The sequence below is a fragment of the Misgurnus anguillicaudatus genome, chromosome 19 (assembly GCF_027580225.2).
Source record: "Misgurnus anguillicaudatus chromosome 19, ASM2758022v2, whole genome shotgun sequence".
NCBI classification, from domain to species: domain Eukaryota; kingdom Metazoa; phylum Chordata; class Actinopteri; order Cypriniformes; family Cobitidae; genus Misgurnus; species Misgurnus anguillicaudatus.
Genome location: NC_073355.2, coordinates 28,082,619 through 28,109,493, shown reverse-complemented (window position 1 = coordinate 28,109,493; position 26,875 = coordinate 28,082,619). Strand labels below are relative to the sequence as shown.

General features: G+C 38.2%; 1 protein-coding gene across 1 annotated transcript; it reads right to left on the bottom strand.

Moving 5' to 3' along the window:
- On the bottom strand, positions 1 to 25,335 carry gsg1l (gsg1-like). The gene is made up of 5 exons (XM_055194121.2): positions 24,777 to 25,335; positions 14,100 to 14,147; positions 8,905 to 9,057; positions 6,129 to 6,240; positions 1 to 1,365 (listed from the first exon to the last, which is right to left on the bottom strand). Exons 1-5 carry the CDS (start codon positions 25,063 to 25,065, stop codon positions 1,053 to 1,055), a joined length of 915 nt encoding a protein of 304 aa, XP_055050096.1. The 5' UTR covers positions 25,066 to 25,335; the 3' UTR covers positions 1 to 1,052.
- Between the last annotated feature and the right edge of the window lie 1,540 nt (positions 25,336 to 26,875).

Sequence of the window (26,875 nt, the reverse complement as noted above, 5' to 3'; positions counted from 1 at the left end):
CAACTTTGAAACTCTTTTGTTTTTATCAAATGATATAGAGGATTATAGTGTATACATAGATAAATATATAATTTAATACATTCAATAAACAGGATTCCATTAATTGTTTTTATATTAGAGGAATAGTTCACATGAAAATAATAATTTTTTTAATCTACAAATTAGATCAGATCACAGCTCAATGGAAGGGGACGATTTTCAAGGATCTTAATTTCCATCTGTTCCTGATACAAAACTATGACATGGGTTTATGTGAAAGAGCAATGAACTTTTGTAATTTGTAGAAACCTGGCAGGGATGCACACTATAGTGTGAAATATACCAGCGCATATGGGTTTAAAACAGCATGAGGGCGAGTAAAATAATTTTTTGGGTGAACCATTCCTTTAACAAGAGGTTCAAGATATTACAAAATAGAGAGGTGGGGTTACGATCTCATCATTGACTGCTGCTAATCAACCCAATAATGCATCACAAAGACAAAAACAGGCAAAAACCAAGTGGCAATAAACTTTTATACCTAGATGTGTCATCTGAAATGGGCTGTGCTTGTGTGTTCAGCTGCAGCAGTACTGAAGGCAGGATTTAAACGGTACTCTACTCTGCTGTTTTAAACATGAAGGCATATTCAAGCAGATCTTACCAAGGGAGGAGGGCATTTCACAGACTGTATAAGACCGGTAAATACTCAGGAGCATGTCTAACCTTCAGGACCAATGGATTATTATAAACAGAGTCTTCACTAAAATCCACGGCCCTGCTTATCGATTCTCTTCTAGCACCTTATAGTGCACTATGTGACTGCTCAGTAAAGTAACTACTTCTGTTATCCACTTGCCCCTCGCTCCTACCTCAGTTATTCCTGTTATATTTACAATCAAAAATGTCCCACTGCTAAGGTAATCTCACGCCTTACACGATAATCATGCAGTTATTCACGTCCACCCTCATAAACTGAGCTGCATATTAAAAGAAATGCAATACTCTCAGTGTTTCCAGAAGGGAGCTTTTCGGTCAAAGCAAGGCCACCTGTGCAGCACCGGACGCATCTCTCAGCATTGTTCTTCTCCCAGAGAGTCTGTGTTGTCCCCTTGGTCCACCGGCGCAGGCGGGGACCGCATTTTTCCACGACTGCACCCGTGACTGCTCGTGTGGCTCGGATAAACGTCTATGGAGCTGGAGACGGACTGAACTGACCTGTCACGGAAATAATGGAAAGCCTCGGGGTCCAGGAAGGTCTGCTCCTCCCGAAGGCCCTGCTCGAAGAGTTTCCGTTTGTGTCTGAACTCAATCACCGTCTTTGTGTAGGAGTTGAGGGTGGTGACTGAAGCAGCCATGCAGCAGGTGAAGGAGCCCCACGCCATACTGACATATATAAACACAAACATATAAAGACAATTAGAATTTTTATGGATACATATTTGATTTGAATACATTATATTTGGCTGTTTCTGTCAAATTTATACTGTTTGTTTTTTTGTGCAATAGTTTAGCAGTGCGTAACATCCTTTTACATAAAAGTAATAGTGAGAAAAGTTGTTATATAAAAAATATAGGTTTTTATTTTCTCTTTACCTGTAATATAAAAGTAACATTTACGCAAAAGCGATGGTGGTTTATTGACTGCAAACCACTCTGAATTTCCAATCAAAAACCGTAAGAATGTAGAATTTGGGCTTGCGCGATGAAAAATTAAACCTTAGAGCTGAAGGGTTTAAAATGCTCTATCCTTTGATTTGCAGGTTCCAGCCAATTTCAGACAGGTAGTAAAGGTAGTCGAAAAAGAGAGGAGAAAGAGAAAACAAGAAATTGTCCAGATGGCAGAGGACAAATGAAGCAATTTTAGCCTAGACTAATGGATGCCAGGCAAGCATCTGTGGTAATTCAGCCAATGTAAATACCACTTTCATGCCTGTCAGAGCCCCAATGCATGTCTCTTATATCCAAGCGCCAGAATTGCACAAATCATTTGCTGCGGGATTCAATACAGCCCTCGTGGCTTTGGTCTAACAGACAGGCATGGTCCTCAAAAAAATCTACTAAAAGATGCAGGAAAATGATCCAAATGACTCACTGTAGTGTAACCCTAACAATGAGAAAGGTTAAAGCACTTCTCAATCTAACTTCACTCTAAATGTTTTGGAATTGGAATTTTACAGAAAAAGAAAAACGTCCACTGACACATTTCTGAAATTGTTTGGGTTCAATTTAGAAATATTCTAAGTTAAAGGCGGAGTGCACAATGTTTGAAAGCCAATGTTGATATTGGAAATCACCTAAACAAACACGCCCCTACAGTACCCCAATAGAATCTGGACCTTCTTTTAAAAGACCCGCCCCACACATACGCAACCCGGCAAGGATGTCGGTTAGTAGACACGCTCCTTACTGCTGATTGGCTATAAGTGTGTTTTGGTAGTCGGCCCGTCTTCTTTTCCAAAGCGTTTTTTAAACATCGTGAACTCCGCCTTTAAGGGTTAGTTCACCAAATAATAAAAATGATGTCATGAATTACCCTGATGTTCCAAACCCATAAAACCTTTGTTCATCTTCAGAACACAAATTAGGATATTGTTAATGAAATCCAAGAGCTTTCTGACCCGCTCATAGACAGCAACTCAACTCAGAACTGTCAAGCCCCATATAGGAAGTAAAGACAAAAAAGTCGGTTTCCGACGTGTATTAAAAAAAGCAGAACATATGCATGTGTTAAACACCGGTGTCCTGCATCAGGCATAGATATATACAGCACATCTGCTGGTCATATAATTTGAATATCAATAAAAAGTTATTTCACTAATTCCATTCAAAAAGCGAAACCTGCATACTACACTCATTCATTACACACAGACTAATACACATCAAATGTTTATTTCTTCTACTTTTAAAGATTATAACTGACAACTAAGGAATATTCCAAACTTAGTGTCTCAGAAAATTTGAAAATTATAAAAAGGTTCAATTTGGTGCCACACTCTAATCAGTTAATTAACTCAAAACACCTGCAAAGGTCTTTAAATGGTCTCTCAGTCTAGTTCTGTGGGCTACACAATCATGGGGAAGACTGCTGACTTGAGATTTGTCCAAAGGAGGGCAAGACACAAAAGGTCATTGCAAAAGAGGCTGGTTGTTTACAGAGCTCTGTGTCCAAGCACATTAATAGAGAGGCGAAGGGAAGGAAAAGATGTGGTAGCAAAAAGTAAATGGATTGCCTTTATATAGCACTTTTAACAGACCTATGGCCATCCAAAGTGCTTTACAGGTTGCCTCACATTCACCCATTCATACACCGACAGCAGTGCCACAGACTGATCAACTCCATGCCACTCCGCATTGCTGCAGTAATTTAGGCAAAAGGAGCCCCAATAAGTATTGAGTGCTGTGCATGCTCATACAGTACTTTTCATGTTCATACTTTTTAGTTGGCCAAGATTTCTGAAAATCCTTTCTTTGTATTGGTCTTAAGTAAGATTCTAATTTTCTGAGATACTGAATTTGGGATTTTTCTTGGTTGTCAGATCATCAAAATTAAAAGAAATAAAAATGTAAAATATATCAGTCTTTGTGTAATGAATGAATATAATATACAAGTTTCACTTTTTAAATGGAATTAGTGAAATAAATCAACTTTTTGATGATATATGACTAGCACCAGTATGTGTACATAGATGCCCTCATAGATTTGTCCACCAAACACCCTCTAATTGGGCATCTATGTATATATATCTATGGCTAAGGAAGGATGACACTGTTTAACACATGCATGTGCTAATTTCCCTAATATGTGTTGGAGACTAACTTGTTGTTCAAATGAAGATTGAACCACTGTTTAAATTTTAATCTTTGGATAAAGGCGTCTGCTAAATGTAAATGTTAAAAGACAAGTTCAGTATTTTACACTTAAAGCCCTGTTTTCAGATTGTTTATGATGAAATAGAACGGTTTTGACTGAAATTTGGACATATGATGCTGGCCCGGGAATTTTGTTGTATCAGCCCCCACAATGGCTGCATAGGTTCACTCGAACAATCCTTCCTAAAATGCATTAAACTTTCATTTACAAAGACGTGAAACTCACCGAGTGGTCAGGGGTGTTCACTGATATGCTCACACAAAAATCGCTGCAAAGATGCTTTCTAACAGGTTTTATCGTAGTTTTTGTCCAAGTCCATTGACTTGTATTAGATGTAGATGTGGTGTGAGGTACGGTATTACTCCGCGCCGGGAACTTTGTTTGTATTCTTGCAATTGGCAAAGGTGGATTATCGCCACCAACTGGGCTGGAGTGTCTATTATTCAAGCTCTCAACGTAAGAATGTACACGTGTGAGGCGTTTGGAAAAATAGGTCCACAAGTTTACAACGAACGGTAAAACACCTGTTGGAAAGCATCTTTTGCAGCGGTTTTTGTGTGAGCATATCAGTGAACACCCCTGACCACTCGCTGAGTTTCAAGTCTTTGTAAACGAGTTTAATGCATTTTGGGAAGGATTGTTCCTGTGCACCTGTGGACCCATTGTGGAGGTGGGGGGTAATACAACAACCCCCCGAAAATTCTCGGGCCAGCATCATATGTCCAAATTTCAGTCAAAACCGTTCTATTTCATCATAAACAATCTGAAAACAGGGCTTTAAGTGTAAAAAAACTAACTTGTCCTTTAATGATGTCTTTCTTGGCCTTTAAAGTTGTGAGTTGCATTCCAGTCTATGGGGGTAGGAAAGCTCTTAAATTACTTAAAATAAAAATATCTTAATTTGTGGTCCAAAGATGAACAAAGGTTTTACGAGATGTGGAACGACATGAGTGAATAGAATTTTCATTATGGGGTAACTTAACAAAAAAGATACTGTATGCATTATAGATTTTATAACCCGTGACTACATTTTCAAAAGTTTTTGAGTCAGTGCAGTGCTTCAGTATTAGCTGCTAGTCAATAGTCCCTTTCACACATACAGTCTTTACTGGTTATTTACTGGTAAATTGCCGTTAACATGTCATGTGTGAACAGAACCTTTCCGGTAAATCAGTGCTCCCAATTTACCAGTAAGACAGGTTGTAAGATTAACGGTAATTTGCCGGTAAGCGCTGTGTGTGAACGAAAAATATAGCATTACCGGCATTTAGATGACGTCAGACCGCGCTGACAGATCGGGCGGGCCAATCAAAAAGTTTTTTATACAGGTGACGCGGTTTCCCCCAGACTGTTTACGGACATTTCCACACACATGTTGCTTAAAAGTCGAGCACACCTGAAGTTAACATCCTCATTTCTTGACCAAAGTTGTTTAAAACAGCTTACCATCTAATTGCCAAATTGCCGACGTCCTTAGCACACCATCTGTGAAGCCTAATGTGCAAACGCACAGGTTCCGTTTGACGCCGCCTAACGCAATGTTGTTTGGTCACGAGCAACTTCGCGACCGTTTGCCACAGATGTGAAAACAACAAAATACGGACTGTGGATATTAAGTCATAACCCGCCGTTTACAAATACGACACGGACGGAGCTCGCCGGCCGCGCGCCACAGGTAACTTCCGCTTTCTCTCCAAGTTTACCGGTATTTTGATACTGATGTGTGAATGATGTCTTACTGGTAAAAAGACGGAACGTCACTGCATGTGTGAACAGCACATTTTTGTATTTACTGGTAAATTCATTCTGGTAAATTCATGGTAATTTACCAGAATTACTGTGTGAAAGAGGCTAATGTGTCCACAAAACACCTGAGAAAACCGTTTTGAAGTTGTATTTAATTTTTCAGAGCCTGAAATGAGAACAGTCCACAAGAGCCAGATTCATTTGTGGCAGAATGAGAAACACACACCCAGACATCTGTGACTTTTGAGTCTGTCTCCTCTTCTTGCCTCAGTGAATTATATGACTCAGGACACAAGGGAAAGCACAGAGTATTGAGACAGGAATTCAAATAAAGTTACAGCTCTAGGGAATTCCATTCAGATATCGATCAGAAACTACTAAGGTTGAAAATACTGCTTTTGTGGTTTTTAAATAACGTCTCAAAATGATCATCGTCTAGCTGAATCCCTACAGCCCAATAGATAAGATCCTCAAATTCTCTACTTGTCATTAAACGGAATATAGGAGAGGCAGACGATGAGATCCTTACCAGAAGGACCAACCGTAGTCCCATGAGTGGGGCCTCCAATCCTCTGGGCCCAAACTGACTGTGATCTGGAAGACCTGTGTGTACATCATATGAGCTACCATCCCCAGTAGACCTGTTGAAAAAATGTGCATGTGTACATTGGCAGCTGGTGATTTTTTTATATGGTTGTTGTTCAGTTGATTTGCGACAGGATTTGCGTCAACGAGATTTTAAACATAAGGACACTTACATTAGGGATTTCAAATTTAAAATGCTATGATTCAGCCTATGATCCTCTAAATTACATGGAAAAGCACCAGCATATGTGCAGGTCAATGCCATCTGTTTCTAATCACGTACAGTGGGATCAGTAAAGAATATATATAACAGATATAGAGCTCAAGAAACAGCTTGAATTCCTATTGAGTTATTATAAAACTGTGTAACCATAAATCATACAAAAAATTTAGCTCTATAACTTTTGGGGTGCGTGTACATGACAATTATACTTAAAATCAAAAAATCTTAAAGGAATAGTCCATTTTCTTAAAGAAAAATCCAGATAATTTACTCACCACCATGTCATCCAAAATGTTGCTGTCTTTTTTTGTTCAGTCGAGAAGAAATTATGTTTTTTGAGGAAAACATTGCAGGATTTTTCTAATTTTAATGGACTTTAATAGACACCAACAATTAATACTTAACACTTAACAGTTTTTTTCAATGGAGTTTCAAAGGACTATAAACAATGCCAAACGAGGTATAAGGGTCTTATCTAGCAAAACGATTGTCATTTTTGAAAAGAAAAATAACAAATATACACTTTTAAAGCACAACTTCTCGTTTAGATCCGGTCCAGCGCGACCTCACGTAAATGCGTAGTGACGTAGAGAGGTCACGTGTTACATATATAAAACGCACATTTGCGGACCATTGTAAACAATAAACTGACACAAAGACATTAATTAGTATCAGTTGACATACAACAACGTCGGAACGGTCCTCTTTCAACACACTTGTAAACACTGGGGCGGAGTTTCGCGTTTGTCTTCTGTGACCTCTTGACGTCATGACGTATTGCGTGGGGTCACGCTGGCGCATCACAGGACCAGAGATAGACAAGAAATTGTGGTTTAAAAGTTTATATTTGTTATTTTTCTGACACATTGCACATTTGCGGACCATTGTAAACAATAAACTGCCACAAAGATATTAATTAGTATCATTCAACATACAACAACGTCGGAACAGAAATCTTTCTCCACACTTGTAAACACTGGGACGTAGTTTCGCATACGTCATCCGTGACCTCTTGACGTGATGACGTATTATGTAAGTTCGCGCTGGCGCGTCACAGGACCGGAGGAAGACAAGAAGCTGTGGTTCAAAAGTGCATATTTTTATTTATCGTTTCGCTAGATAAGACCCTTATGCCTCGTAAGGAATCGTTTAGAGTCCGTTGAAACTGCAACTTTAAACTGCATTAAAACTGTTAAGTATTGGGGTCCATTAATGTTCTTTAAATTGAGAAAAATCCTGGAATGTTTTCCTCCAAAAACATAACTTCTTCTCGACTGAACAAAAAAAATCAACATTTTGGATGACATGGTGGTGAGATTATCTGGATTTTTTTTTTTTTAAGAAAATTGACTAATCCTTTAAGTGTGCAAGGTTTATGTGCATGAAGAATTTTTAGGATGATGAATATGAAAAACTGCATAATATTGATAATGCTAGAATAAAGTTACAACTAAAAATATAGTTAGCATATAGAATTAATTTAAATTATAATAATATTTTTTGTCTGATACAATGCAGTTACGTGTAGTGTACACATCTGTTACAATTGATCTACGCTGATTGATTGTCTTAGGCAAGGTCTCTCTGCATGTTTAACCTTGTCACTAACACACATCTTGGGATGGGTGGGACTCTCTCTCTCTGTCTCTTTCTCTCTCTCTCTCTCTCTCTCTCTCTCTCTCTCTCTCTCTCTCTCTCTCTCTCTCTCTCTCTCTCTCTCTCTCTGGTCTGAAACTGATGCTGCAATCAGAATTAGAGAGCATTGAAATGAACAGAGCGGTTTGTATCCAGCCAATCAAATAATCATAAATCCAAAAGCAGCAGCTGTTCAGTATTTCTAACTGCTTGAGTTTAACCATGCTGCACTGGGCTGCAGGGAGGACTGTAGTCTAGAGAGACTGTTTTCATCTGTGCGCTGTAAGTGTGAAAATTATTGCCGGTAAACTTTATTCGTTCATTGTGTTACCAATCGCTGCCTTACTGATTAGTAATTTTTAATTTGTGCTGAAGATATGCAGCAGGGGTCTTTCCAATTATTGTTTGAGCTCAAAGCTGTTTGTGAGAAAAGGAAAACATGCATTAAGAAGCTAAAGTTCAGCCAAAAGTTTCATTGTTTCTTCTAGATCTTGTACAGTATAATTTATAAATAACAGTAAAGCAGAAGTATGTAATGTCAATAGTGATTATACAGTAGTTATGACTATGTAATGTAAGTATGTAAATTATACATGACTTAAACATCACATAATTTTCCATATATTTTTAGGTCCTCCCAAAAAAAAAGATTGAACCCCACCTGTTTCGTCTTCTACCTTACAGAAGCTACATTTTGTATTAAACCCACAATGTTTTATCACCATTACTTGCAAAGATGTTATGACACACATAAAAGAAGAAGGACAGACACAACGTGATATGTGTAGATGATAAACGTAATGAGGGAATGCATAATTAATTTCTCGAAGCTTGTGATGTTTGGACAAAGATGGTGGCCTACCTGACAGCACAGTGAAGACTGCGGCGAAGGCGTTCAGTTTGAGTCCATCGATTACATTACTGGAGTGAAAAAGCTCCAAGCACATCAGACTGAAGCCAACGACCAGCAACATGATGTATAGCACCTCTGACACAACTGACAGCCAAAGGACACCTGCAATGCACACACACACACACACACATACAAACACACACTGTTAAGCAAAACCGTGTACTGTAATTTTATCTGTCAGTTTTATTCGGGAAGGTTTTTAAAATCACAAGTCACATACTGTATGTCATTTAAGTGTTTTTAGACTGTACAGAGCAGATGCTGCTTTTATTTGATCTCTGCATGAAGTGTACACTCCAAAGAAGAGTATAGAAATACACTTTTGTACTCTTGATGACTGTTTCATCAGACTTCACATGACAGCAACATCTGCGAAATGAAAAACCAAACAAAAAATGTTTCTAAAGAACATTTAATCATTGTTTTATTATTATTAAAATTTATTAAAATGTATTACAATTTTAAGGAAACTTTAAACCATATCCATCAAGGTGGACTAATTCAAGGGTGTTCCCATAAAATCAATCACTTTTTTTAATTAGTAGAATTCATTGCCCTTGAGTTTCCTCCAAAGATTGGAGATGTTTTGGTCTAAAATATGACAACACCTCACTACATTCAGTGTTGAGATGATTACACAGTGGCAAAATATGGTTGGTTTCACCAACATCCTGCTACCCATTTTGTATATCAATATGTTCATCCATCCTAAATAGCAATTGTATTATTTGTGGGTCTGTCCATATTCCCAAACTTGGGGTATTTGCACTTGACCACCTTCGCATTGTATTTTTTGCATTTGGCTCAAGTGTTTAAGTAGGCGTGTGTTTAAGATCGATTAAGGTCTAATGAACTTTATTACCTTCGATTTTGGGGCACCTAATCCTGAATATTGTGAATAATTGGGTTCACTTAGGCTGAAATTTGTATGTGTCCATACACCAAACGAATTATTTTAAAACATGGGACAGTCACATGCACGCATTTTCTGTCACATGCACGTGTTCTCAAGTGTGGGTATTTGAGCAGGGCCACTGTGTCCCAAATTATAGTATTTTGAAATGAGTATCCTTAAAGTACCTTACTATTCCAGTGAAAATTACAAAGTGCAGATCCAGGCAAACCCTGACTTTGTTACCCAAGACTCATTGCGAGATGATTCACTGAATTACTAAATAGAATATGTTATACACTAAATAAGAAATAATAAATGAAGAAAAACAGAAATGCAAAAGAAAAACAGAGTTGTAAACGCAATAAATGTATTCTGCAACTGAAGTGATGCCCTTAAATGTTCACAACCATACTGTGTTTTTGGAACCCTACTGAAAAGCAAGTTGTACCCATTGTGCCACCCCCAGGCATTATTTCATATATTTAGGTATTACAGTTGTTTAAATACAGTACATCTAAGATTTGATCATTATCATAGATTACAGTTTATCACTGCTCCCACTCACCTCCATGTAATCTATTTTCTCCTACTGCCTGACATTTTTTTTCTCTCTCTGTATCATTAGAGAGCACATGAACACAATCCTATCATTCATACAATGCTGTTAGTGCCTTGAATGTCGTAAAATAGTGTACTTTCTACACTACTCCTCAATTGGGCAATAAAAACTGTCGTATGTCTGTTGCCTGTTCATGGCATCACTTTACTTTAAACTTTAAATTTATTACTAACATAACAGATAAATCAGATCACGGAACAAGGCCAGCATATTCATGATGAGTACTGAATGATTGCGACTTACAGTATAGAATGATATTGTATGAAAAATTTAAAAAAGGATGTTTATAACAAAACACTACTGTAAAATGATAGTGTAAAAATGAGTGCTTGTTTATTTCTTTCTTAATGCCATTTCAGCATCTCTGCTTAGATTTATTTTATTTACACACAAATGTGGATGTCTTTGGACTGTGAGAGCAAATCAGAGTACCCAGAGTAAACCCATACCGACACAGAAATAACATGTAAACTCCACACAGAAAGACCTCTTAGACACAGCTAAAGATCTAACAGGGGACAAAGATAATAGTGAAGCGATTTCTAAACATTTATTCCATGAGAAAATGTGTACACGCTTACTATTACTCCTTCCTTACATGCCCACTACATGCTTTTAGTATAATGTATATGGTCTCATTATACATTTTTGTGGTCATAAATTATCATTAAAGGATTAGTCCTTTTTCTTAAAAAAATCCACTCAATTTATGTCTTTCTTGTTCAGTCGAGAAGAAATTATGTTTTTTGAGGAAAACATTCCAGGATTTTTCTCACTTTAATGGACTCTAATGGACCCCAACACTTAACACTTAACTCAACACTTAACAGTTTTTTTCAACAGAGTTTCAAATGGTTCTAAACGATCCCAAACGAGGCATAAGGGTCTTATCTAGCGAAACGATTGTCATTTTTTACAAGAAAAAATAAAAAATATGCACTTTTAAACCACAACTTCTCATCACGTAATTGCATAATGCCGAGGAAAGGTCACGTGTTACATATATGAAACGCAGATTTGCGGACCATTTTAAACAATAAACTGATACAAAGACATTATTTAGTATCATTCCACATACAACAACGTCGGAACGGTCCTCTTTCTCTACACCTGTAAACACTGAGGCGGAGTTTCGCATACGTCATCCGTGACCTCTTGACGTTATGACGTATTGCATGAGGTTGCGCTGGCGCGTCACAGGACCAGAGATAGACGAAAAGTTGTTGTTAAAAAGTGCATATGTTTTATTTTTATTGTCAAAAATGACAATTGTTTCGCTAGATAAGACCCTTTTGCCTCGTTTGGGATCATTTAGAATTGTTTAGTGTCCTTTGAAACGCCGTTGAAAAAACGGAGTGTTGAGTTAAGTGTCAAGTGCTGGGGCCCACCAAAGTCCATCAAAATGAGAAAAATCCTGGAATGCCCTCCCGAAAAAAACATAATTTCTTCTCGACTGAAAAAAGAAAGACATCAACATTTTGGATGACATGGTGGTAAGTAAATTATCTGGATTTTTTTTAAGAAAATTGACTAATCCTTTAAAATTTAAAGTTGTATGCTGTTATAATTATAGTATTTTAGCTGCTTGATTCATCCAGACTTAAGACTTAAAGTTACCTCAGGACAATACCTTATGTTCCAAGATACAGTAAACTGTTAGTGAATAGGCTTGTCAACCCCAAATGCATGCAACCAGATGTGGCCAATAAGACGACTAACAATTAGACGTTACTAATTTAATACTTTTTAAAATTACAAACAAATATGGGATGTAAAGAGGAATCATGGATCTTGGCAATTTTGCAGTTCGGCTGCAGCTATAGCCTTTTCTGAATTTTGGCTGGATACAGTTTCTCACATCGTTGGTGAGCAAGAATTGACACATGGTCTTACTGGAAAAAGCTATTTAAATATTATTACACACCATCAGCTGTTTATCATTGAGCATATTTGTATAGTGTGTTTCCAATATTATTCCAGGATTTAATGCATTTCACATTTGATGCATAAGGTGCAGGAGTGTGTTATGTCAATCACTATCTAGTCTCAGCCTGAGACGTCAAACTCACGGACCATTGGCTGAGCGTCTAATGCATATGGAACACTTCATTTTAAAGTCGTCCTCTGATTGGTTGAATTATAAAGGATTTCCAGGAGATGTGTGTGTCGAGATCTATAACAGTCCGCTGAAAACAACACAAAGCCGCCTGATAAGCGTTCATGTTTACAATGTGACAACATGCTTCATCAAGATCTAATAAACCTTGCATGTTTAAAAGTATGCAAGGTATATTAACGTGTTTGCCATTGTTGTTATAAACTTTAGAGACGTTTGTCAATGATGGTCGCACACCAGTCTGTTATTGTGATGAAATCTCCAAGCCCCTAAACATGAGGCGACTCAAAGCGAAACATGATTGGTTGCTTTACGTGCCAGTCATATGGCCTCTTGGTTGGTCCTTGGAAATTCAAAAAGGCCATGGTTGCCAGACCTTCAGAAGTAGGAATTCCTCATCACCAGATAAAATGCCAGTTGACCCAACTACTATAGTTTAAACCAATATGATTCCCATTAAAGCCCATTAGAATTTCTGTGATATTTTACAGCAATGGAGTGATTAAAACCTTGTAACCTGAAGTGTGTTGGAAGAATACAATATTAATGTCTTGAAGAGTTCAAGTGCAATTGAGGACTTTTGAAAAGTCCGCCCTACATTCTTTAGAGACAACTATAAACAATGTGTAGATTTTCTTGGGGACTCCTTAGGGCAACCTCTGGGAAAGCATCATTTGAGGGCTTGATGTTGACCTCCTTCAAAGAAGGTAGCACAAATAGTAGCAAGCAAAAGCAATATTTATAAGTCATATATAAAAATTCTCTCTCTAATTTATGCACAAACAGTTCTTGACAGCCCTTTCATGACAAGGATGAATTTGGAAACAACCAAATTAAAATGCACTACCCACATACTTTGGCAGATTCCATGAATATTGGTGAGATGTATCAAATAAGATTAATAATGAAGACCTTGAGACTTAGTCATAACTTATATGATAGAAACGGGGTCTGAAATGAACAGGGAATGGTGTAGTTTGCCTTGCAAATATTCTCCCCTGAAACTGTCGCAGATGTAATTTGCAAGCTGAATTCATTTTCCTTTTTGATTGTGGAGTATTATCTCTAGATTTGTTCATAGCAAGAGATGTATTATGCAGTAGTCCCCTGAATTGAAATGAAATTCCATATTCAAAATATGATATTTCCCTAGTGAAGGCTTTTCCATCTCAGACAAACATCAACAATTAAATCTGCCCTTTGGAAAAAGAGTACTTCTTAAAGAAAAGTACGAAACATGTACTGGATCACACATTTGTATGAAGCATTCCACTAAAAATGACTTTGCGTCGTGCGCCCTCGAAAAAAGAAGTCACCGACCGCTACTGCATTTCACACCTTGAGTATGTGAACTAACACATCCACATTTACTTAAAAATGCATGCACACACGCGAGCACCCGTAGCATGTGTCAAATAATTAAGCAGGTGGAGATAAGAGATCTGTCATCTGCAGGTTTTGGTGTGTGCTGTCGGACAAGCCTGAACACTGCTGTAATGACAGCCATTACTCACCTCTCTCAGACGCAGGGGCCAGATCGATAAAACTCCTGCATTTCTCACCTGGGAAGACACAAGGCGACCAAAGAGTTAACGTCTCTGTGCTCTACTAGCTCTCTTTCACAAAGTCAAGAGTCATAGAGCTCAACATCATTGTTACAGTGCTGCTGTCCAGTGATAAAACCGCTCAACGCTATTTCATGGCAATTTGTATGTATTTAATGAAGTGGCTAATTTGTATTAATTTGTAGGACCACATTCGTACGTTTTTGTACGATTTGCCTTGACCCATGTGACGGTGAGTTTAGGGGTGGGATTTTGTTATAGTTTTTTATAATAATTGTATGTTCTTGCATGATTAACTTCATACGCATTCATACGAATGGGATACGAGTCGGCTAATTCCTTTTCTGGTTCACTTTAACTCTTTCCCCGCCATTGACGAGATATCTCGTCAATCAAGAGAAAACGCTTCCCCGCCAATTACGAGTATTTCCATCTTTTCGCAATACCGCTATTATCCACTATCCTTCTGCAACTTTTTAAAACTGGAAGTATTGCCCTATGGCAAGCTGCTGCATGTCCGTGTCTGTTTTAAAGATCGCTCTGAATGGGATCTCTATGAAAAGTCCGTCACAAAAATGGAATTATCTCTGCTTTTTGCTCAAAATGTGGTGTTTTTGCAGAAACTTACCCATATTCAAAAGCTGATTACAAAAGAACCACTGAAGGTAGGATGAAACGTTTTTTTTGTTTGAAAGCAGAGGGTCTGTTCTTTCATTTGGTATATTGTATGTTTATATAGTTGAAGAAGAACATTTTCTGGAAGGCATTAAACTTTTGTGAAAATCATGAAAAACGCTGGCGCTGGCTGGCAACTTTAAAAAAAAAACGCTGGCAGTGAAAGAGTTAAGGGTGTTTTCGTACCTAGTTCATTTGAGCCCTCCAAATGCTCTCGTAGCAGTTTAGGGTGTATGTGTGAACAAACCAATTGCACTTTTCCATTGCATAGTACCCCACGGCTTGGTTTGGTTTGGGTCAGGTCGGGTCAGCTCACCTAACTTTGGCTTGGTTAGCTTTTCCATCGAGTTTAGTATCACTTCGCAGTGGGAGGGATTATAGACGTGTCGTTATATTTACGCTGCCTACTGCTGGGACATAATACAAGTGAGAATTTTAAGTTAAAATTAAAATTGCACCCAGTGGAAAAGCTCCCAAAAGTAAGCTGACCCAAACTAAACCGTGGGATACTATGCAATGGAAAAACGCCATAAGTGATCTCAGACTCCCCTAAAAGGACCCAAAAGAGAAATGAACCCAGACAACGTCCGTTTGGCTTCCTTTGTGGTTCGATTTCTTTTTGAGATGTGAAATCAATGAGGTCCCGGTCTGCTTCGTGTGTCGTTTGGACATTGTATCAAAATAAACTGCTGCACAGAAAGCTGGGGTCTGAGTTTTTATGAAGTTACGATGTGAACAAGAAAGGGTCTGAGATCACTTCAGTTCTGAAGAGGACCAAAAAAAGAACTGGGTCCTCTACTACAGTGGTTCCCAAACTTTTTCAGCGTGCGGCCCCCCTTGTGTATGGTGCATTCCTTCGCGGCCCCCCAAAGAAAATTTGTGACAAAAAACTGTTCTAAACTCAACATTTTACTAAAACACATATTAAATTAAAGCTGCAAGCAGCGATTGAATAGCCTGACGTTGTCATACTCAATTCTAGTCAGAATTTGAGTCTGATACCGCTCCATTGAGCTATAATTATGAGGCGTGTCTCAACCGAAAAATGCCTCTGCACTCAATTGGATAGACCTACGACCAATCAGAGCAACGGAGTGTATGTTGAAATTACGTCTTTGCAGCCTGATCGAACTGCTAGTTATTTCGCTACGACACTAACATTGTGATTATACTAAGTCTGAGTTAGCGAATGTACATCAACACCTACTATGTTTACAACATTTCGTTTATATCACAACATGAAGTATTTACTAAGTCATAGAGTATGACTATCTCTTACCATTTGTACGTTAGGTGAACTTCATCCACGACGATACCCTACGTTGGCTTGAAAATATTGGAGCCTAGCATGTCCCTCCACTTATTAGACAACCACGATTCCGGGCTTCCGAAAAGAAGCTGGCAACGACCGCTAATTATATCCATCTCGTCGTGCAACGCAGAGTTGCATCGCCATGATAAGGTTGCCCATTTCAGTTGCGACCAACCTTTGCCGAATCCCATAAGAAGGACGGCAAAAACATCAACAAATGCCCTGCTCGCGTTTCTCTGTTCCTCTTTCAAAATCAATGCTCTGTTGATATCTTTTAGAACAGACTCAATGTCAGAATCCACACATCTGAACTCTACAGCGGCAGCCATTCAACACACGCGCTCTTTGGTGACGTGGTTCATTACGTTACTGTCGTTTATCTGTCAATCATCGTATAAAGCCGCCCTCACAATTTGATTCGTCGGCCTGTTTTGATATTCTCATAGTAGCTCCTCAACGGTGAATCCCCAGACCGATCTTCCCCGTATTTCAAATCGTGGTGGGCGGGGCTAAGATCGGCTGGCACCCAGGCTAGCGATTGAAGGGCCCTCGCACGCATGTGCACCGCCACCCTATTGTCATGGGCAAGACCATGACAGTACTATGTTCTGTGTGGGAACATGTGGAGTCATATAGTATGTGTGGCTTACTTCCCAGTGTTTTGTGGCTGTCATGGTCTTGCCTGACCTTGGTTATTATCCAGGTTGGATGTTAGCGGGCAAGGCTATGGCAGCATTGTGTTTACGTGGGAACACGTGTGTTTTCACATCATGTATGTGTGACACGTGTTCCCAGTGTCTTGTCACTTTTACCCTACTCCCTTATGTACTTGTGTCTTACGTGATTAATTATGTTCACCTGTTCCCCATTGATGTGCTGTCTTTATAATGCCCTCGCGTTCTCTGTGTTGTGCGCGTGCGTTGTTGAACGTTCAGAGTTTCCATGTTTTCCATGTACTCTGTTTCCAGTTCCTGTTTTGTTCCCGTGTTTTGGTTTGTGTTTTATCACAGTGTTTTAGTTATCCTCTGTTTTACCCCCTCGTGGGTTTTTCTGTTTTGTATTTAATAAATGCATAGTTATATTTTTGATACATCCTTGCGTTTGGGTTCTCTCTTTAGTTTTCCTTATTCGGTGTAATCCCACCGTGACACCTATGGCATTAGTAAAGCAGTGAACCAGGGGGATATGAATTAAAGTGGGTAAATATAGGTGGATATTCAAAGAAAAATTGATGTGCCACACCGCCTGTGTGCAGCAGGTGGCGCTATGACTGTACCTGATTATTGTTATATTGACGTGTTCAGGCCGGGACCCTTATCAAACGTGTGAAGTCTGGAGCAGATCAAACAATGTATGCCTGAATTACAAGACTCTTATCAAAAATGTGAAGTGTGGGGCAGATTGGACATTGTATGCCTTAGTTATAACAACTTCCTGTTTCATGGCGAAAACGCTGAACTTTGTCAGTCCGCCACGGACACACCCTCCAACGAAAAGTCAAAAGCTCCACAATTTAACATCGCAAAGGCCTTTAGATGAGATTGATCAAATATGATGACGATCTGACAAAATCTCTATGAGGAGTTCGTTAAAGTACGAAGCCTGTAAATGACAAAATTTGCACAGAAATCACAGCAAAAATTCAAAATGGCCGACTTCCTGTGGAGTTTAGAGCTTCGCTCCAGAGCTTCGGTCTTGGGGTGATAGATGACCCTACCAAATATCGTATCTGTAGGTTTTTCGCAGCGGCGGGGCTGTTCTCTTGAAATTTTGCAGGTGGCGCTATCGAGCCATTTCTACACGCCCACTTCTGGCGCCTATGCCACATGTAAATTTTCGCCACTTCTGACATGTGTGCAACGTTTAATGATTTTTTGAGCTTGTTTAGCCTGTCAAAATGCGATTCATTTAGCGATATTTTGCGAGGCCGCCATGGACACGCCCTTTAGTGAAAAGTCAAGGTCGTTGTTTTTTATCATCACACAAGGTCTTGAGATTACACTGGTGAAATATGATGTTGATATGGTTAAATATCTAAGAGCAGTAAGTCACAGCGTAAAACATGGTATTTCCTGCTGCCTCTAGGTGGTGCTATGAGTGTTACTGAATTATGCAATGTTGATGTGTTCAGGCCAGGACCCTTATCAAATGTGTGAAGTCAGGGGCAGATCGGACAATGTATGCCTGAATTAAACAGCTTCCTGTTTCATGGTGAAACATCACACTTTGCCAGGCTGCCAAGGACACGCCCTTCAACGAAGAGTCAAGACCTTCGCAATTTATCATCGCAAAGGGCTTAAGATCAGTCTGAGCAGATATGATGATGATTTGATTAAATCTCTAAGAGCTGTAAATCATGGCGTAAAACATGGCATTTCCTGCTGCATCTAGGTGGCGCTATGACTGAAGCTGAATTTTGGCATGGAAATGTGTTCAGGCCAAGACTCTTATCAAACATGTGAAGCGTGGGGCAGATTGAACATTGTATGCCTGAGTTAGAACAACACCCTGTTTCATGGCGAAAAGCAGAAATTTGTCAGGCCGCCACGGACACACCCTCTAACGAAAAGTCAAAAGCTCCGCAATTTAACATCGCAAAGGCCTTTAGATAATACTGACCAAATATGATGATGATCGGATTAAATCTCTAGGAGGAGTTTGTCCTTTTAAAGTACGAAGCCTGGAAATGCCAAAATTTGCACAGAAATCACAGCGAAAATTCAAAATGGCCGACCTTCCTGTGGGTTTTAGAGCTTGGTTCCAAGGAACTTATTTGTAGGTCTTGGGGAGATAGATGACCCTACCAAATTTTGTATCTGTACGTTTTTCGTAGCGGGAGGGTTGTTCTTTTGAAATTTTGCAGGTGGCGCTATCGAGCCATTTCTACACGCCCACTTCTGATTCCTATACCACATGTAAATTTTCGTCACTTCTGACGCGTGTGCAAAGTTTCATGAGTTTTCGAGCATGTTTAGGCCCTCAAAAATGCGATTCATTTCGGAGAAGAAAAAGCAGAAGAAACGGAGCAAAAACAATAGGGCTTTGCACCTACGGTGCAGGCCATTCTGGCCTGCTCCTCGGTGCTAGGGCCCTAATTATACAAAAAAGTAGTGCTTTTGGTTAGTAGCCTTATTTTTTTATGTTTAATTACACAGAATTCATGATAAATTAATGTATTTTATAAAATGTCATAAAACTGGGGCCCCCTGGCACCATCTCGCGGCCCCCCTGGGGGCCCCGCCCCCCAGTTTGAAAACCCCTGCTCTACTATATTGTATACACCAAAAGAAATGAGGTCAAATTCGGCTAGTTCCTTTTCTGGTTGACTTTAAGTGAACTGAATTTGGTTCTTTTAAAATGAATTCTATGTGAAATCACTACCCTGCTCCGAGAGCGTTTGGAGGGAGAAAAACGAACTAGGTGTGAAAACAAAGACTAACCAGCCACCAGTCGCATTGAGTTACAAGCAAGACTGCATTTTGTCAGCCACTTTGCTTCTTTCATGTTATTCATAACCCCTAAGTTGCTTTTCATACAACCAAGACTTTTGCATACTGTTCTACATCAAGTTATATAAAAGTGTAGGAACCCTGTACATTTTTATGCTCGTCTCTGATAACTTCTCTCGAAAAAGGAGTAAACAGATTGTGTTTGTGGTCCGATCAAAACAACTGTTTTAATTAAACCTGTCCTTTGAATCTCTGCACTAGACGAGAAAGAATTATATAGAAGTTTTGTGGCACATCCTCCCTGCCCCTTTCAGTTTGAACTTTTAATTAAACTGGCGAGTCCATAGCTATTTTTTATAAGACTTTACCCTGCAACTTTGAACAATGACATAGTTTATGGGTTGAATGAAGATGGCAAGCTGTGCCTATAATGAAAGAGGTCAGACAGAGGTGAAAAGCAGAACCCTGGGGTACTGGGAATACAGGTTATAACATTATAACAGTAAGCATTGTACAGCAAAGATGGACTCCTCATACGCATCATTAGGAGAAATGTCTCAGTGACCTTGATTGTATTGTTATTGTATTTTTGATTAACCATTTAGCAGTGGCAAAAAAATCTCCAAAAAATCTGTTTTATTCCCAAATCTCTCCCAAATTTGTAACCCTGTCTGCACAATCTAGGATTAAATCTCATAATCTAATTAGGAACAGTCACAGTATTAACGATAATCAAAGTAAAATTTGGACAGAATTTTTGTTTTTACATTATGTAGGATGATTTTATGTAAAAGACATACAATTTCTCTTGTAATATAAACATAAAGAGCTGTTTAAATGCTTCACTATTAATGCAGTACATTAGTACTCTGCAAACAAAAGACTTATAATTCCAAGCTTGTCAGACACAGACAGGGCTCATGTAGACGGTCCACAAAACTTTATGTACTATATCGTCTACATTACAAGCTACAAGGTTTTTAAAGTATTTATTACCTTCTGAAATCAAGATTTAATGTAGCATTTAAAACTACAAGGTAGCAAAAATGAAAAAAAAAGATCAAGTAAATGCAGATAAACAACAGCACCATAAATATTTTAATAAACAACAGGAACTGTCTTCATCTGAAAAGAATGAGATTTTTTAAAAACTTAAAAAAAGAGCAGAAATGCTATTAGTGGTGCCTAATGTAAAAAAAGAAACATTGCCACCTGGTTTATTAGAGTTTGACTGACTGCACATTAGTTTGCTATTTAAAGGGATAGTTCGGCCAAAAATAATCCACGCGGTGTTGTTGTAGAAATATCCATATTTAAAACTTTATAAACGTTATAAAAATAACTACCTTCCCGTAGCGCCGCCATCTTAGATTTCTCTCTATTCAGGAGAGAGTATTAGCGTAGTGTACGCACTTTTCTTAGTGACGTATGACAAATTCGGAGGGCGGGGGCACAGAGCACCAGCAGAGAAACCTCCGGAAGCTGCGTAAGCTGTCATCCTGAATGCGGACGCAACTAAGATTATTTTCATTTATAAAGTTTTAAATGTGGATATTTCTACAACAAACCGGCGCGGATTATCCTCAGATGGCCTTTGTTTATCATCGCGAAGCCGTTTGGATTTATTTTGTGAAGGATAGATGTACATTTTTTGGACTTGACGGTCGTGGACCCCATAACTTCACATTTGATTATGTGAAAGATCTAAAACATTTTCTAAAAAAAAAAGAAAATGTGTTAGTCTGAAAAATGATGGACATATGCATCTCGGACGGCTTCGTGGAGAGTAAATCATGGGTTTAATATGGGGTTAAATTTTGGCCAAACTATCCCTTTAACATGACATGGATACATATTCTGGACCTCCTATATGCACTTCTTTTCTCATTACAGATCCAGTGTGCCTTTTCTCAAGTAAATAAGACCCGTAGAGGGAGTTTAATCCTTGTGCCAGGCGGACATGCGGCCCATGTTAGCTCTCCTCAATTTAAATAACTGAACCTCACAGCAGCAGGGGGAATGCATTAACCAATTCCAAACTGGCCGATGATGCAAGAACGCGAGTAATTGAATTTCTACTGGGCTTTATTTCACCACTTAGGTGAGTCACTTGAGGTAATCATTTCATTTATATCAATGACACGAAATGTCTACAATGATTTATTTTAGTCCAAGTTTTGAACACGGACTGATTGTTGACTGAGCATTTTAATGAACTAAGGAAAAGGCTTTGAAATAACATTTAACCTATTTCAATGGATTTCAGAGATTTAAAACTTATTTGATCTCAATTTTATTTGAGCTAAATGAACGACATCCCTGTTTTACATATAGATAGAGAAAATATGGCAATGGGAAAGCACTATGGCATAGGCTGCCTCTCTCATTATTGCATTAAAAGCTTTAATATTCATTTAATCCTGTTCGTCCAATAGCCCATATGAATAAAGGCCACTGGCTTTTGATTGGCTCCTAATGTGTTTAATCTGCTATCTTAGGTTGGTGGAGGGTAATTGCATCTGTAATGAGCATGAATGATTGGTGCCCATTAGCATTATTATGTGATACTGTATAATCTAGCAGTGGATAAAATCTCTTTAAGTGCTTATTATGAATGCTCTACTTTGTCATTACTTCTTTTGTATGTTTTAGTGTTAAATGGGACGGCTGGCCATTGCTGCTTCGTAACAAATCCTAACAGTTACTGATGATTTTTGTGTAATGTTTTTTTTATAATCGGCATGTTAAACATGTTTTAAATAAGCTACTGCATGAGCTTATCTAATGAAAAATGTAATGGAAATGTATAGTACTAGTAAAAGGCAATTATGATACAATCTTAAAAATAAAGGAGATGGCAGAGAAGAAACATTTTGTGTAGTTCCAAAAAGAACCTTTAACATGCAAACAGGTACGAAAAAATAAACATTTAACTTAATGGTTCTTTGGAGAGCAAAAAAACTTGTTTGACATCGCTGGGTAACACTGACAACCTGTTGTTAATGTACATATGATCATTAGCTGTATTTAACACGGTTCCCACACCTTAGCTAACTTTAAATTCAAGGACCTTTCAAGGACTTTCCAGGTCCAATACCCTCAAGTTCAAGGACTAAATGTGGGGACACATTTCAAGTGAGAGCAAGGTTTCATTGTTACATTTCATACATTGTTACATTTCCCTTTTGAGGGAACTCGCGCTGCGTCACTGCGCTGACACTTTGGGGACGCCTCCAAGGGTAAGTGCGTCTGAATGTGTATATCAAATTCAACCAATGGTGAGGCATAACGACAAAGACAGGGTGCAGGAAGTATATCGCGATCTGAAATATTGCCAAAGACGGCGTTATAGGGATGCAGGAAGTATGGCAAGGGAGACGCAGCGTCTCGTTCCCTTCTCAGGGAACAACAGTTACATATGTAACCCGAGACGTTTTCATGTGTCAAACACAACTATGCAAAAAAGCATTTTGGTATGAATCAACATTCGCATACAGAAGATATAAGCATTTAAAGTGAACAGTTCAGCACGTGTGCTTAAAAGTCTAGAATTGTTATGATATAAAAATGCACAGGGAATAATATGGATTTGTTTTCCAGAAACCTTCTTGCATAAAATAGATTCAATGACCTGTATCTATGTATGTATATTTTCAGAAACTTCCCAGGGCCTTGAATTTTTTCCCCCAGATTCACAAACTTTCAAGGATTTCAAGGACCCGTGGGAACTCTGATTTAAAAGATACAAATAGATTCCATTGTCTACTTTATAAATGGTGTACGACGTCAACCCTCAGTTATCTGTGAGATTTAACAAAAAATGATCCTGATGTGCCATGTTTGAAGTGCTTCTGTATTTCATTTCATTTCATTCTAAGAGACACTGAACCACCAATATGTGCAGTGGACTGTGTTACATTGTGTGAACGTGTCATGAGTTTACACCACAAAGCTTGTACGGCGCTTGTCAGATTAGTCATAAATCCAACTGATGACTAGATAAAGGTGTCAAAAGCAATAATGCTAGAAAAAATTCATGGAGTCAATCACCTTAATCCTTCATTCTCTTGACAAGGTCTGCCGGATTTAATTTAAGCCATACGGAACATCATTTCTGTTTAAAGCTAGAGTATATATTGAAAAAATTATGTCAGGGCATTAGTTCAGAAAAATGGCACTGTATTACTTTGGTAAAAACCTGGTATCCCCTGATCTTGTGTTTGTCTCCCATGTCTGTGTCTTTACTCTTGGTAAATCATTTTAATCCCTTTAATTGTAATGCATTTCCATGCTGGATTAATCTCCTGAATTGGCTTGTGACATAAAAAAGGTTGCCTAATAGACAATACCATAGAAGAACCATTTTTATTTATTTTTTGTCAAAGGACCGTTTATTTTTTACATTTTTATAGTCTGTAGAACCTTTTCCCACTACAAAGTACCTTACAGCAATAAGGTTCTGACATTAAAGGTTCTTTATGGAACCATACAGCCAGAGAAAGACCATTTTGGGACCTTTGTTTTGTGTAAATAAAATGGCCTACATGTTTCTCAGTGTGTGATTGCCACTAAACAGAACTTTGAGAAAACAAGACATTTTCTAACGTATAAACGAATACATTACTCAATAGATTGTCTTTAAGTCTTGTTTAATTAGAGCTTTAAAGTACTGAGAAAACAGAGAAAATATATATATATTTTTGTTCTTTAATTTTAGTGCCATCTCACTTACCAATGTGTGATTTAACTTGACTGAAGTAAAACATTATACAAATAGATCTGCCTTTAAAAATGTGCAAGCAGATGAGCCGCAAACACTCTGTTTCAGTGAATTTTGTTATCTAACAGTACAAGTTCCTCAAAACTCATTGAGAGTAAAGTAAATCCTAACAGATGTTTCCAAAGCTGCTGGCGCGCAATCATTCGTGGGCATCTATTGCCCACACTGTTTTACGCATTATCTGTTCAAGTTTCTCCACGTTGTATCATTAAATATGACATGTTATATTTAAAAAAAAAACATTTATTTGAGGTACCTTTTACGGAATTGAAGTATTATCACTCAGACATATGTTATATTTTAAACCCGCAAACTGACAGTGGCGTCATCTGCGTTTTTTTAAACTGTGTATGCAAGCTGCATTTGCTAATGATTATATTAAAGCGTATTAAAACAGTTAAACCTCTCACCTCCCCCGTGGATATTTTCCTCACACGAGTACCAGATGCCCGTGTGGAAATGTCTGAAGAGAAAGCGATCGTCACCTGTTTCCCAGCTATAGTGAACTTTACTCGGGTCCGTCTCGTTCACCCCGTAGTCAATACAGTTATGCCGTCTCTCATTGCTGCAGTTGGGTTTGGGGACCCTCTGTGTCCCCTCGCACCAATAGGTCGTGATGAACGCCGTCGTTGAGAATAAAAGAGCCAGCAGATTCAAAGCCACAGAGAGCAAAGCGCGACATTTTCGGGTGGTCTTCATAGTCCCGCATGGAAGTGTTTCTCACACTTGAATGAGTTCATTCAAACTGGTTTGAAAAATGTTGACGGGTGTGAGAAGTGTTAAGGGGAGCGCAACGGTTGCGCTCACCTCTGAATGACAAGTGACAGGTTCGATCCCCACACATATGAATGAGCGTCACTCTTCCGATGCGCGCGTGAGGGTGCGCGAGGCGTGACAAGCAGACAGACGTGACTGTGAGAAAGATCTCCGAGGCTTCTCTGAGGCACTCACTCACGCGCGCTTCTAACAGTTGTGATCTCTCTCTCTCTCTCTCTCTCTCTCTCTCTCTCTCTCTCTCTCTCTCTCTCTCTCTCTCTCTCTCTCTCTCTCTCTCTCTCCTTCCTTGTAGCTTTACTTATGTTATATATTATTAAAATTGCCTGTTTAAACGAACTAATTTAAATTTCAGCAATTGTAACTGCGTTACTTGATTAAAAAATACCACTAAAAATAGTGGAATTACAGTAACGCGTTACTTTACGTTAGTTTTATATTATAATAATTGTATAGGCCTAGTATTTAAAATATTAGATTTTTTATGCAAATTGCATTTTATATTGCTAGTATGGTTTTAAATGTGTGAACTCTTTACAGGAATAAAGCAAAAGCAGTTTAAATTGATTAAAACACAGACCTCTGTTACAGACAGACCACTCACAACAAGAAATTCATCACATCAAATTTTATGGTTCCTTCTTAATCAATAAAATGCTTGGTGTAGGAGTTGCTCCCTGCAAAAGTGTGAAATATATACATGCCTTGACAGTTTTGTATTTTATAATGGTTACAGGAATTAGAATTAATGTCTGGAGAGTAAACCTTTTTATAATTGGTCTTCGAAAATCCGATATTTATAGACCGAAAAACCACGCATTATTGCTTTCATAAAAAGTTGTATTTAAACTTTTTATGGCAACTGGTTTCCTGCTATTCAAAAATGTTGGGCTGTTTTAACCCATGGTTAGGTCAAATATAAACAAACCCAACTGTTGGGTTATAAGTAAACCTTTTATGCTGTGTTGTATGCATGTAGGCATGGGCCGCTATAAGATTCTGGCGGTGTGATAACCTTAAGCAAAAATACTACAGTTTCACGATGTTTCGGTATTGCAACACTAAAATGTGTTATTTTCAAATGCCAGGTAAAATATAAAACCTTTAAATTATAATATGCTTTCAAAATATATAATATTTTCGTAATGTATATTAAATGTAAACATCAAATCAATCACATGACTGAATGATTTAATGAATTTTGTATAAACACAGCTCATACCTTGGAGACGGAATCACAGAACATTTAAGTGGTTTTGAAACCTTGACTGCACTGTCAAAAATAAAGGTACAAAAGCGTACCATTTAAAAAAGGTCCTAATATGTACCATTTAGGTACACATATGTATCTTTGAACTACCAATATGTACCTTTGAAGTACTAATATGCACTCTTTGGGTACAAAAGTGTACCTTTTTAAAAGGGTACTCTACACTGCAAAAAATGACTTTCTTACTTAGTATTTTTGTCTTGTTTTCGGTAGAAATATCTAAGAATTCTTAAATTAAGATGCTTTTTCTTGATGAGCAAAATTACGTAAGTAAATGAGTCTAGTTTTGGGACAAATAATATACAATTTAAGTGAAATTGTCCTTAAAACAAGCAAAATTAACTGCCAATGGAGAAAAAAATTGTGAAATAAGATTTCTTTTTTCTTAAACACTTAATTCAAGTAAAATTTTCTCACCACATTGGCAGATAATTTTGCTTGTTTTAAGCACGAATTCACTTAAAT

Excerpts from the sequence above, each read along its gene's own strand:
- gsg1l (XM_055194121.2), bottom strand. The coding sequence starts at position 25,065 with ATGAAGACCACCCGAAAATGTCGCGCTTTGCTCTCTGTGGCTTTGAAT. Across the intron at positions 9,058-14,099 it reads GGCCCCTGCGTCTGAGAGAG|GTGTCCTTTGGCTGTCAGTT; the intron begins GTGAGTAATGGC and ends TGTGCATTGCAG. Across the intron at positions 6,241-8,904 it reads AGTCTTCACTGTGCTGTCAG|GTCTACTGGGGATGGTAGCT; the intron begins GTAGGCCACCAT and ends TTTTTTCAACAG.